The sequence below is a fragment of the Schistocerca gregaria genome, chromosome 7, assembly GCF_023897955.1.
Source record: "Schistocerca gregaria isolate iqSchGreg1 chromosome 7, iqSchGreg1.2, whole genome shotgun sequence".
NCBI lineage: Eukaryota > Metazoa > Arthropoda > Insecta > Orthoptera > Acrididae > Schistocerca > Schistocerca gregaria.
In genome coordinates, this window is record NC_064926.1 from 418,371,163 (window position 1) to 418,384,367 (window position 13,205).

At 39.6% G+C, this 13,205-nt stretch overlaps 1 protein-coding gene across 12 annotated transcripts in view; it reads right to left on the reverse strand.

Annotated features, from left to right (window-relative positions):
• Nucleotides 1-9,506, reverse strand: part of LOC126281946 (uncharacterized) — a 282,662-nt gene extending 273,156 nt beyond the window's left edge. For 6 of the 12 annotated variants that reach the window (XR_007551314.1, XM_049981296.1, XM_049981297.1 and 3 more), the window contains exons 1-2: nucleotides 9,025-9,506; nucleotides 8,832-8,943 (exon numbers count right to left, since the gene is read on the reverse strand). Coding sequence is in view for 10 of the 12 variants with exons in the window: in XM_049981296.1 (XP_049837253.1) it covers nucleotides 8,832-8,939 (108 nt within the window). In the remaining 2 variants the exon portion in view is untranslated. Of the gene's footprint in view, nucleotides 1-8,831; nucleotides 8,965-9,024 lie in introns of those variants that run through there. The other 6 variants (XM_049981298.1, XM_049981301.1, XM_049981300.1 and 3 more) reach the window with 6 other exon arrangements.
• Nucleotides 9,507-13,205: the final 3,699 nt, after the last annotated feature.

Sequence of the window (13,205 nt, forward strand, 5' to 3'; positions counted from 1 at the left end):
ATTGAAATCATATCTTCTTGAGAACTCCTTCAACTTCATAGAAGCATTTCTGAATTGTAATAATTGGCACACATGTGGCAGCATTTGCTGCCTTATATGTTATAGAACACTGTGCATAAAAACGGGATTTTTCCAGGGCTCATACTTCCGGTGCTATTGATGATAGCAAGGTAGAGTCAAGTATACTGGATAGCCCTTGTGCACCCTACGAAAGAATCATCTTACTGTAACTGTGATACAGTACAGGGTCAAAGTTTGAAAATTACACACTTCTTCCAGCTTAGACAACTGGAGCAAATCGGTTGGTTCTTTTTGTGTTAGATGTAGTCTATGATGTGCCTTAAAAAGCTCTTGGGGCACCATGTAGTTCATGGTTCCTTAGAAACCAATAAAAACTAACATGGTTTTTGGGTAATAAAACCGAGCCACAGATTCCAATATGGTTATCCACATCATACACTTGAAATTTTTACAATACATTCCTAATGTCCCTATCTTGTTAAAAATTTTCTTGACATCTTTATCTGTTTCTGGGATATATAGGTTCACAGTTACCCCACGTCTACATGTAAAATACACATGTAAAATGTGGTACAAGGCGAAAACATAGTTTATAAAAAGATGTAGCAACAAGAAATATGCTGTAAAGTGTCTCTGTTATCATCAGAAAGAAGGGTTCTGGAAAGCCCATGTAGTACTGAAGCACATTCAAAACTTTTATGCACTTAAAATCCATTTTGGGCTTTAAAACTAGTATTGCATTATTTCAATTTTACGTAAGTAAACTACCAAAATTTTACTGATGGATAGGTTAGGTTAGGTTATTTCACACGAATGACTGCCCTGCTATTGCAGGAAAAGAAGGGAACCAGAGGAAAAATGCTCCAATCGGAGCACAACAAAGGCCAATACTTTTGTTTAAAAGACTATAACTGAAAAGTGGGCACCAGCAGCCTCATTTTACTTTCCTCAGAACCTTTTAAAATGTTCGCAAAAATTTTGGCACGTGAACTCATTTGCACTTTTTACGCTGAGAGAGAAGGAGGCAGTGGCAGAGGAAAAGAGACAGAAAAGTAATAAATACTAGAAGATAATAGACAGTGGTTGTGTTATAGAAAGAGTGAATGAGAGAGAGAGAGAGAGAGAGAGAGAGAGAGAGAGAGAGAGAGAAGAAAAAAGTGGCAGTGGAACATAGCTGACAGTAATATAACAATGTAAGGAAAAGAGTGAAGGACACAAGGCCAGTGACAAAAAAAGGGACAAAAAACGTAAGAAAATGCAAGTGGGGGGGGGGGGGGGGAGAGAGAGAGAGAGAGAGAGAGAGAGAGAGAGAGAGAGAGAGAGAGAGAGAGATAATGAGACGCAAAGTCTATGAAAGTGAGAACAAGATAGAGAGAGATAGTGACAGTGAAAAGAGACAGCAGCTATGGAAAGAACTGAATTAGATAGAGAGACCATAATAGTAGTAATAGTGGTAGTAGGAGGAGGAGGAGGAGCAGGAGGAGGAGGAGGACAGAACAATGGAGACTGGCTGTGAGACAAGAGACATGACTGAGACACAAAGAAACAATGACAATGAACTGGGCTAAATGAGTGAATCAGGATCGGCAAGCAGGAGTGGATGGTGTATTGGTACGTAAGGAAAGCACTGACAAAAAACATTTGTGCGACCGCTGTAAACGTCAGCAAAAGATGTATTTTACAATGACAGAAGGTGGTAACAAATGAGGGAAACCTCATTCAATTTTTCTGTCAATTAATAGAGACTCTGTCTGTAGTTCTTGTGGAGAGAAGACGTTTTTCTTGTTAATCAATGTGCTGTCTGAATAATAATCCTATGAAAATATCAAGTCTAAAAATTCGTTTTTGTGCAAAACCACGAAAGTTTTCTTTTCTTCGGCACATCATCTCAATGTCAGGTCAACAAGCAGCCTGCTTCGGAAGAAGAAGCCCCATTAAGAACTGTTATATAAATAGTTATGGCGGAAGAAGATGAATATACCCAAGGACACCAGACATAAGTTCACGACACCACTGGCTCAAAAGTGGAAAACAATTTATTCACTGCAAAACATTAATAAAAATAAAAATGTGTCCACAGTACAATCAACTTTGTTTAATTATATATATGAGTATAAGCAACTTACAGTGATGGAATAGCGGCTGTGAGTAAGTTAGAGTTAGGGGAGCTTGTGGGAGTGAGTGATGAGTCGCATGTTAAAAAGAGTATGAATACATTTACACAGCAAAATTTTTGGGAACATTTTTAAGTGCCAAGAAACATAAAATGAGGCAGCTGTTACCCCACTAACCAATCAATCTTTTAATAAACATGAGCAGATTCATCATTGCTGAGGTCAGAGAGAGGCATTTTGCCGCTTGTGTGTGTGTGTGTGTGTGTGTGTGTGTGTGTGTGTGTGTGTGTGTGTGTGAGAGAGAGAGAGAGAGAGAGAGAGAGAGAGAGAGAGAGAGAGAGAGAGAGAGCTGTTTTCATGCAGCATTAGGGTGATTTATTACTGTGACATTTTTGTATAAAGAAACAGTCATTACTTTCATTTTTATGCCGTATCTGTATGTCATTAGGACTTCTGCAGGGGTATTTCTAATGAAGGAAATACCAAAAAATTTGTCTTTTATTTCTGTTGCCAACAAGAGTGTAATTCCACTTTTGCTATTTAATATTTGTGCTGAGGTACAGTCAATTGTGGATGGAAGATTTACGTTGATTGTGGCTATTAATTTCATCTTCAGGATATTGTTGTGTTTTGGGTAGCCTTCATACTCTGTGGCAGAATATGGAGACCAGTACATCATTTGCCTTAAGCAACAAGGGAAACTGCCTAAAAACTATCAGGCTGGCTGGTATGCCAGTCCACAATCATTAATCCACCATGCGGATTCAATCCAGGCCTGGTTCATCAATCCAAGTCTCGTGACAGCGTACAGTGTTATGCAATAAGAGCAGGTTGCTTCTGGGAGCCAACCACATTATAAAATTCACTGACAGCCAGGTTCTCCCTGTGGAGGACTACCACACCTGCTTTTACTGGAATGTGATAAAAATTCATAAACATAATAATAGTTTCACCAAGAAACCCTCAGAGTGAACAGACTTACTTTTAAATCTATATCCATACTCTACATCACTGTGAAGTGCACGGCACAGGGTACGTCCCCAAATAACAATTATTAGGCTTTTCCAGTTCCATTCATATACGGAGTGCGCAAGAAATGATTTGCTTAAACACCTCTACATGCACTGTAATTAGACTAATCCTGTCTTTGCAATCCCTATGGGAGTGATATGTAGGGTTTGCAGTGTATTCCTGGATCCACCAATCAAAGTTGGATGCACAAACTTTCTAAAAAGGTTTTCACAGGATAGTTTGTCCCTACTTTTATGTGTCTGCCAGTTTATTTCTTTCAAGATCTTTGTGCCACCATCCCACAAGTCAAACAAATCTGTGATCTTTCAAGCTGTCCTCCTTTGTATCTATTCGATGTCCCCAGTTAGTCCTTTTCGGTACAGGTCTCGCACATCATCAACATTCTAGGATGGGTCACAAGAGTGTTTAGCATGCGATCTCCTTTCTGGTGTGGCTCTTTTTCCCCTAATACTTTACCACTGAACTGCAGTCTGTCACTTGCTTGACCTGCAACTAAGACTATGTGATTGTTCCATTTCATACTGTTACACCAAGGTATCTGTACGAGCTGATAGATTCCAAATATGACTCACTGATACTACATTTTTTTTGTTTTGTTTTCTGAAAAGCACAATTTTACATTACTGAACATTTAAATCAAGTTGCAGATCTTGAGTCCCTATGATGTGGTGGATGATTGTTGCAAGGAACACGGAGAGAACCACAGAGAAGGATAAAAACAAGTTTTCATCCTCTGCATTACTAACAGCAACAAAGAGGCATTTAATTGCTCCTGGTATAGCAGCAAGCTCCAATAGCTACTCTTATTGTAGTAAATAGCTTAAAAACTGATTGTATTGAATTCTCAACTATATAAATAGGTAACCAATATTATACCAGATAATATCTTTTTACAAAGAAAAATCAAAGCTTCAGGAAACAAATCAGAATTTCAGAGTAGCATTTCTTAACAAACTATAAGAGAAATTAGCTGAAGCAAAACATTTACTAGTACAGAAATCAAGCTTCGCAGGCAACAAGGTTTATTAAGTGATCACATTAAAAGTTTTCTTTTTAAATTTTTTTCATAAATGCTCATTTAATACAGAGACAAAATCACAATATACACTGCCAGAAAGAAATTAGTACACCTGGAAAGTGACTGCCGATTTTGATCCGATGACAGAATATGCCACCTGGATGTACAGATAATGGTTTCAGCATTGTCTGTCAACATATGGCCTGGCAGTATATCTATCAGAATGCCATCTGTCCCTACCCTTTAATAGACAATGCTCACAACCAGAAGGCTCAGTAGTGGGGTGCAAACATGAGGCAAGCTATCATCCATGCCAAAGAGACCCACTCAGGATTCCTATACTCCGTACGACGAGAGAAGAGCTCAGACAGATGGCTGCACAGTTGACAGTATTTGACACAGATGGACAGCAAGTCAGTAGTGGTCACCCAGCGCTATGGCAATACTGGGGCAACACTACAGCAATATAAGCAAAAGCTCACAATGTGACGTGCCACGGCCACAACTGTCAGAGCTTTTCTCTCACCATACACAGTGTACAGCCAAATGAGCAAGTTTGAAAGGGTCATACTGTGGCCTTCTGAGTGACAGGATGGTCCTTTCAGAGAATTGTCACACAAGTTAGACATGCTGCGCCAGTTGTGTATGCTGGTATCGGTGGTCACGTGAACATTCTCACACCCGTAGATCGGACGTCCACACAGCACAGACGTGTGGCAGGATCATCGTGTTATAAGGGCACCAGTGGCAGATTGTACATCTACTATGGCACACACAAGATGGCTTGTTAGCTCAGACATGTCAACATGAACTGTTGCGCACCACTCTTTAGCTAAAAGCCACAGCATTGATGTGTATGGCTCGATTGGAGCCTTCAGAGGATCACTTGGAAGATGGACTGGCATGCCATGGTCCTCAGCAATGAAAGCAGTTTCTGCCTGAATGCAAGAGATGATTGTTTGCATGTACGACATAGACTGGTGAGCTGTGTCAAGTGCATTCACCCAATACACATCAGCACCCATCCTGGGTCTTAAGGTCTGGGGCGCGGTAACCTTTCATGTTTCTGGACGAGATGCTAACCAGCACTCAGAACATGCAGAATTTTGTTAAACTCGTTCTTTTGCTATTGCAACCTGAAAGAGATGTGTTGTTCCAACTGGATAATGTTCATCCATAAACTGCCCACGAAACTCAACATGCTTTGCAAAATGTGCAGGAACCTCTCTGGCCAGCACGATCTCTGGACTTGTCTCCAATTGAGCACATATAGTATATGATGGGATGAGAAGTGACTCATCAGCTAACAATTCTTACAAAACAACAGAAACAGATCAAGTAGGTACGGAATAATGTATCCCAGGACAGTACTTGCCATCTGTATGATCAACTGGTTGCTTGAGTCAGTGTCTGCATTACTCCTTATGCACTGTTGCAACAATAAATCTTGAGTGAATTGGAAACCTCTAAAAGGCTGAACTAATTTTTTTCAAGCAGTGTATTATGTACTGAGTGTGCAGTGATATTATTGTAATTTGACAAGGAGTGCAACAATATTCTGACAGATGACAAAGTACTCAGTGAAGTGGTTGCTGTTGGCGCAGGAAAAGCTCAGCATTGTGACAACCTTCCACTGCATGCAATGAGGTGCATATTGGCCAACTCTTCTCCAGTAAACCTGTCCGTAGTGATACTGTCAACATTTGCACTGTTGAGCATTATTTTCAGTGAAATATTGATACAAAACTAACTGCTAACTGATATCACATGAGATGCAGTAACTCTACAAAGAGCTGCCAGGGACTGTGGGTTCCTAACATTAAAATATTCAAAAGGTATCTCTGAAAGTTTGTTAGTGGAGTTCTAGCTCACCCTGTATAGTGTAATTGATACACGGCATGTCCATATCATTGTATTTAGGTTTCAAACTTCATTAAAAAGGAAAGGCAAGAAAGCAGTGACAACAGCATAAGTAATACTAATATAAGACTTTTTCACCGGTTACATACTTCTTATGAAATTACCCAAAATTTAAATGTAAGAAATCTAACATTACTTAACTAACATTCATTCATTGACATTTGATTTTTGTCAACTTTTGTATAGGCCTATAACAACAAAATGTTGTTTGCCACACACATTATACATGGTATCTATCTGCAGTATGCAAACAGCTATAAAATACTGAGGAATTTAGGCATCAACTACACTGTTCTGTTTACATATGCATGCCTGTTATGCTTTTATGATCTCATTCCTATGTTTATTTTAACGATACACCAAATGTGAGTAAATGATTGAGAAAACCATGTGGCAGCCTTCAAAAATGAAATAATAACCAGTTTTGCAAACTTAGTTAAACGTCGTCATTTTTTTTAATGTTTCAAAAACAGTCTGAAATCAAAAACTACAGTTCTCTGTTACCAGCACATGATGCAGTCATTGGCAAGTCTTAAATATTACAATTCACATAATGAAAAAAAGGCACTTAATGAACACAATCAAAATTCTCCTATTGGTTGCTAGCTAATTCTGCCGATCAGAATCGGCCAAATTATTCTACTAAATGATTTTTTTTTCCATTTTGTAGCATAGTGTGCAGTGATCTGAAATTCCTGGGGGATTAAAACTGTGTACCAGACATGCGCACAAACCCAGAATGTACTGGGCTCGAGTCTCAGTCCAATTTCAATCCATAAAGCAAATCTGAATGTCATATTTTTTCCATCTCACCCTTCAGCAAGAATCCCTCCCTCCTCATTTCTAAAAGACAAGTCAAAAGAACAGCTCTGTATCATTATTCTAATCAAAACTTCCAGGAATACTTTCTAAGCCTTTGCCTTCTATCCTTAATTTTAAAAGCCCAAAAATCTATCAATAGTAGGGCTACCTAAAACCATCCAGACTGAACGGACATTGTTAGTTCAAATGGAACATGTATCCCATTGAGAATAGTAACATGTTTATGGATTGACACACACAGCATTCCAACCCCACGGCAGCAAGATGTCTGCCAGGAACTAATGCAACCAGTATAACTGAATGAATAATGTGAAATAATAAGACAATATCAGATGCAATCAGAAAATTAAAGAATGTAAGCCAAAGAAAAATGTCATTGATAGTGGCATGGGTAAAATAGTAAACACTTGTACAGTGCATCAGCAAAATTGGAATGAATTTCCTTTTTTAATATACTCTGCTTCTCTGACAAACACCATATAGTGTTACATTCGTATGACTACACTGATACATCAGTTGCAAGGCAAAAATGACAGAGAACACAAAAATGTTTACGGCTCATCCAAATTGTGAATGTCAAAAGCCTTCATTCTGCAGTTACACTAAGTGTTGATATGAGGTTACCCTCTGTCATGCACCTCATGAGGGTTTGCCGAGTATAGATGAAGATGTAGAGGTCACTGTTCACTTGTGGGCTCACAGACTGGTACTTTCAAGCAATTTTAATTAATATTGTTGCGATCTGGTAAAGCTGAACCATTCACATGCTACCAAGAAACCACTGGGTAAAAAATCAGGACTGACTTCAAAGATTCTGGAATATCATTCTAATACTGAGCTGTTAAGTGAGTATTAAAACATGTAAAAAACTGCTGAGGGCATAATAACAACATCACAACTGATTAACATGTAATACATGCATCTGAGATACACCAATTTAAAAAAGCTGGCCACAATCGCTTGATGATGTGTTTCCCCAAAAATTACACATCTGACATCCTGAAGTCCTTTTCATACAGTGCTCTACTGTTCTACACCTGGTGTGTTTAGTGATTCGTTAATAGTGTCAGGAGACACAGATAAACTCTTCCAATCAAAATGACAGAGTCAGTCATGGCATTATGAAATCAATTGGGCATGCCATTAGGAAATTAATAATCTATGGAACTATCCCTGTTGCAAGTCCATCAGATAGAGATGGAACGTCTATTATCATAGAAAGAATAGCAAGTGCGGCTTAGCTTTTCCAACCTCGTAAACTGTCGATGACAACACAACACAGATTTGAAAGGTAAATATGGCCATTTAGCTCCCATTCCCCGAGTTAATGCTCCAAAGAGCTTACACTTACTGTCCTCCCAAAAATGTATTACGGCGGAATTTTTTCACAATTTTTCCTGAAAATTAATTAAACAAGTCATTATCATTCCATCAAGAAGTCATCATGAACCCATAAAAATGCAACTCAGGTGACAGTTTTAACTGTAGAAGTGTCACCTTACACACTTCACAAAAAAAGCAGTACAATTATTTCACATAATTCACTCATTAATAACTCCGAAATGACTTCTAGCACGTTTACTACTATAAAATCAGATGAAGGCCTAAGCTTAATACTTTCTTAACCATCAAAGTTAATGTGAAATCTACCAATAACAAGACGAAGACGGGAAATTTACTAGTGAACAGGGTTAAGAGTTACTTAGATCCACGACTGCGGGGACCTGAAGCTTTCAATTTTTTTTTTTTCGATCCTGTACCCTTGTAACACAATTCGCATCGCTGTAAGAAGCGATAATGGATGTTGCAGCAACTCGTCAACTATGTGCCTACAGTTCTGGCAGCATTCAGCAACCTTTTGTGGGTATTACAACAATGATCTATGCAGTTACAGTGCGCGTTACCTTAGGCAACTGTGGCGCCGCTTGTTTCAGTTTCCCTTTCGCAAATAGAACAGCGTTTACACGGGCTGCAGCTTCACAGGCAGCCTGGAGACTGTTTCTGTTGATCATATCCCTGCAAATTCCATAACAACATCTAAGCAAAAACGAAATCACCACTACTTTCTGTAGAACATACTCTGGCTGTTTCCATTACCATCCAATCTTCACGCCGTACACAATCAGCGACTTTCATTATAAATTTCGAGGACGAAATGTTCCACAGTATCGGTGTTTCACAATACTCACATATAAACACTAACAAACTGATTTCCAACACACATCAATAACTTTCGCATCTACTGCCGGGACTTACTAGTATGGCAACCTACAGCACTTTGACGAAAACAAATTACTGGCGTTTCAGGGCAGCCATCGTCATGTCACAAATTACAAACATCACAGTGTACTGTCTACACAGTGAACTGATGCGGTTGCGTGGCACGGTATTTGAAAACATTGTTATAAATTCTATACACTTTCAAACTCTGCGGATGTATTTGGTAAACTTGAAGCGAAATCTGATAATATATCCATGTAGCGACTGCTCTTAAATATACCAAATAGAGAATGAATGGGTCGGTTCACTCATGACTTAACGGAAAGGCAACCGCTTCATCTCGTTGGCCCTGACGGCAACGCAACGCCAAAACATTGCCCAATGCAAATCAAATACCGGAATTCACACAAGCTGAACGGGAGTGCACTTCAACAATTATCTGCTAGGAAGTGTTGGCTTTGACTTTCGTCCAGCAGAGTGCCATCGCCCCGTTCACTCATGTTGAAAAATAGCAAAGTATGTGCCTTCTAAATCTTTATTTTATTGTTCGATTTTGTTTTCGTCACACTTAGTGAAGGTTCCATCGGGACTTAGTTTTTGTTGCCTTCTGTTCGTTGCGTTGAGGTTCAGTGTCAATAGTCCTTTAAATGGCAAGCGAGAAGGATGCAAGCGATACGATGTAGCTGAAAAATGGGAGTGAGCCTTGCTTGCATGTCCGAAAGAAAAGTCTTTATTGCCGATCCACAGCTTTACGAAATAAATTGCGAATTCTGTGAGATCAGTTGCATTAGGTGCAGATGTACTATTAGTGACATGACTGGAACTTGAACGTGGATTTTCCACTTATCGTGAGTGATCGCAGTCACCATTTCAGATACCCATGCGCGTTCCCCGGACTGGCCAAAACCTCCACATATCACATTGTCTACATCCTTATGCCACAGTCTATTATATGTAATACCTAATGCTCGTCAACATTGTTACGAGTAACCAGATTCCCGCGCCAGGGAGAATGAGACTACGAGGAGTCCAGACCAATGTTGTTACCATCGTACTCCCGTTATACGTCACTAATAAATAGTACACCTATATCTAATACAGATGATGTCAAATCATCGGATAACTTTCGAATTATTTCGTACAACTGCTAGAAACGTAGATTTGCCTTTCCTTAATCTAGCTTCTAAGATAGGTCATAGGATCAGTATAGCCTCACGTGTTCCAATATTTCCACGGAATCCAAACTGATCTTCCCTGAGGTCGGTTGCTACTAGTTTTTCCGTTCGTCTGTAAAGAATTCGCGTTAGGACTTTGCAGCCGTGACTTATTAAACTGACAGTTCGATAATTTTCGCATCTGTCAACACCTGCTTTCTTTGGGATTGGAATTATTATATTCTTCTTGAAGTCTGAGGAAATTTCGCTTGTCTCATACATCTTGCTCACCAGATGGTAGAGTTCTGTCAGGACTGGCTTTCCCAAGGTTGTCAGTAGTTCTAATGGAATGTTGTCTGTGCCCGGGACCTCGTTTTGACTCAGATCTTACAGTGCTCTGTCTAACTCTTCACGCAGCATCGTATCTCCCATTTCATCTTCATCTACATCCTCTTCCATTTCCATAATATTGTCATCAAGTATATCGCCCTTGTATAGACCCTCTATACACTCCTTCCACCTTTCTGCTTTCCCTTCTTTGCTTAGAACTGGGTTTCCATCTGAGCTCTTGATATTCATACAAGTTGTTCTCTTTTCTCCAAAGGTCTTAATTTTCCTGTAGGCAGTATCTATCTTACCCCTGGTGAGATAAGCCTCTACATCCTTACATTTGTCCTCTAGCCATGCCTGCTTAGCCATTTTGCACTTCCTGTCGATCTCATTTTTGAGACTTTTGTATTCCTTTTTGCTTGCTTCATTTACTGCATTTTTATATTTTCTCCTTTCATCAATTAAGTTCTATATTTCTTCTGTTACACAAGGATTTCTAGTGACCCTCGCCTTTTTACCTACTTTATCCTCTGCTACCTTCACTACTTCATCCCTCAAAGTTACTCATTCTACATCTACTGTTTTTCTATCCCCCATTCCTGTCAATTGTTCCCTTATGCTCTCCCTGAAACTCTGTACGACCTCTGGTTTAGTCAGTTTATCCAAGTCCCATCTTCTTGAATTCCCACCTTTTTGCAGTTTCTTCAGTTTTAATCTACAGATCTTAACAAATAGATTGTGGTCAGAGTCCACATCTGCCCCTGGAAATGTCTTACAATTTAAAACCTGATTCCTAAATGTCTGTCTTACCATTATATAATCTATCTGAAACCTGTCAGTATCTCCAGGCTTCTTCCATGAATACAACCTTCTTTTATGATTCTTGAACCAAGTGTTAGCTATGATTAAGTTGTGCTCTGTGCAAAATCCTACCAGGTGGCTTCCTCTTTCATTTCTTCCCCCCAGCCCACGTTCACCTACTACGTTTCCTTCTCTCCGTTTTCCTACTACCGAATTCCAGTCACCCATGAGTATTAAATTTTCGTCTCCCTTCACTATCTGAAGAATTTCTTTTATCTCATCATACATTTCTTCAAGTTCTTCGTCATCTGGAGAGCTAGTTGGCATATGAACTTGTACTACTGTAGTAGGCGTTGGCTTCGTCTCTATTTTGGCCGTAATAATGAGTTCACTATGCTGTTTGTAGTAGCTTACCCGCATTCCTACTTTTTTTATTCATTATTAAACCTACTCCTGTGTTACCCGTATTTGATTTTGTATTTATAACCCTGTATTCGCCTGACCAAAAGTCTTGTTCCTCCTGCCACCGAACTTCACTAATTCCCACTATATCTAACTTTAACCTATCCATTCCCCTTTTTAAATTTTCTAACCTACCTGCCCGATTAAGGGACCCGACACTCCACGCTTCGATCTGTAGAACGCCAGTTTTCTTTCTCCTGATAACGACGTCCTCTCGAGTAGTGCCCACCTGGAGATCCGAATGGGGGACTATTTTACCTCCGGAATATTTTACCCAAGAGGACGCCATCATCATTTAACCATACAGTAAAGCTGCATGCCCTCGGGAAAAATTATGGCTGTAGTTTCCCCTTGATTTCAGCCATTCGCAGTACCAGCACAGCAAGACCGTTTTGGTTTGTGTTACAAGGTCAGATCAGTCAATCATCCAGACTGTTGCCCCTGCAACTATTGGAAAGGCTGCTGCCTCTCTTCAGGAACCACACATTTGTCTGGCCTCTCAACAGATACCCCTTTGTTGTGGTTGCACCTACGGTACGGCTATCTGTATGACTGAGGCACGCAAGCCTCCCCACCAACGGCAAGGTCCATGGTTCATTTGGGGGGGGGGGGATTTCTGTATCATTTCAATTAATTTTGTTGTGAGCCCTTTGAGTCATGTTGTAGCCCTTTTCGTTTCGTATCTCGTGTGAGTGATGGCGCTGCTTTAAGTACCAAACAAAATGCAAATAAGTACAAAATGCAGGAGTAGAATATGTTGTTCTGTAGAACGACTTGTACTCTTCCCCCCACTAACCAGCCTCATTCAAAATCAAGTCAATTAGGCATATGCAATGACCATCATATTATCGCATTACCTGATCAGTTATGGAACAGGTTACTTAAGCAACATTTATCCAGAAGTTACCGCTGATGATAAGAATACAGATATAACTATGAACGATGATACATAAGTTCCAGGGGTCAGATACATCTTACTGTCGGTCAGTCAAACAACAAGACATGGATTTTGCACATTACTTGATGATGTACAGCATGGCATATACAACAAAAATGATTTAATAATGATCCTTTGAACCTCCAATAGCAACTGCAGCACAAATTCATGACATGTATCAGGTACATTAACATCCACATCTACTTGATTAAGCTGCAATTCACAATTAAGTGCCTGGCTCAAGCTATTTCCCTTCTTTTCCCCTCTTGAACATCACATGGGAAAGATGAACACTAAAGTCTCTCTGTGTATACTCTGATTTTTGTTATATAGCAAGGATGATCATTTCTGCCTATATGTGGGCAAGACAAAAT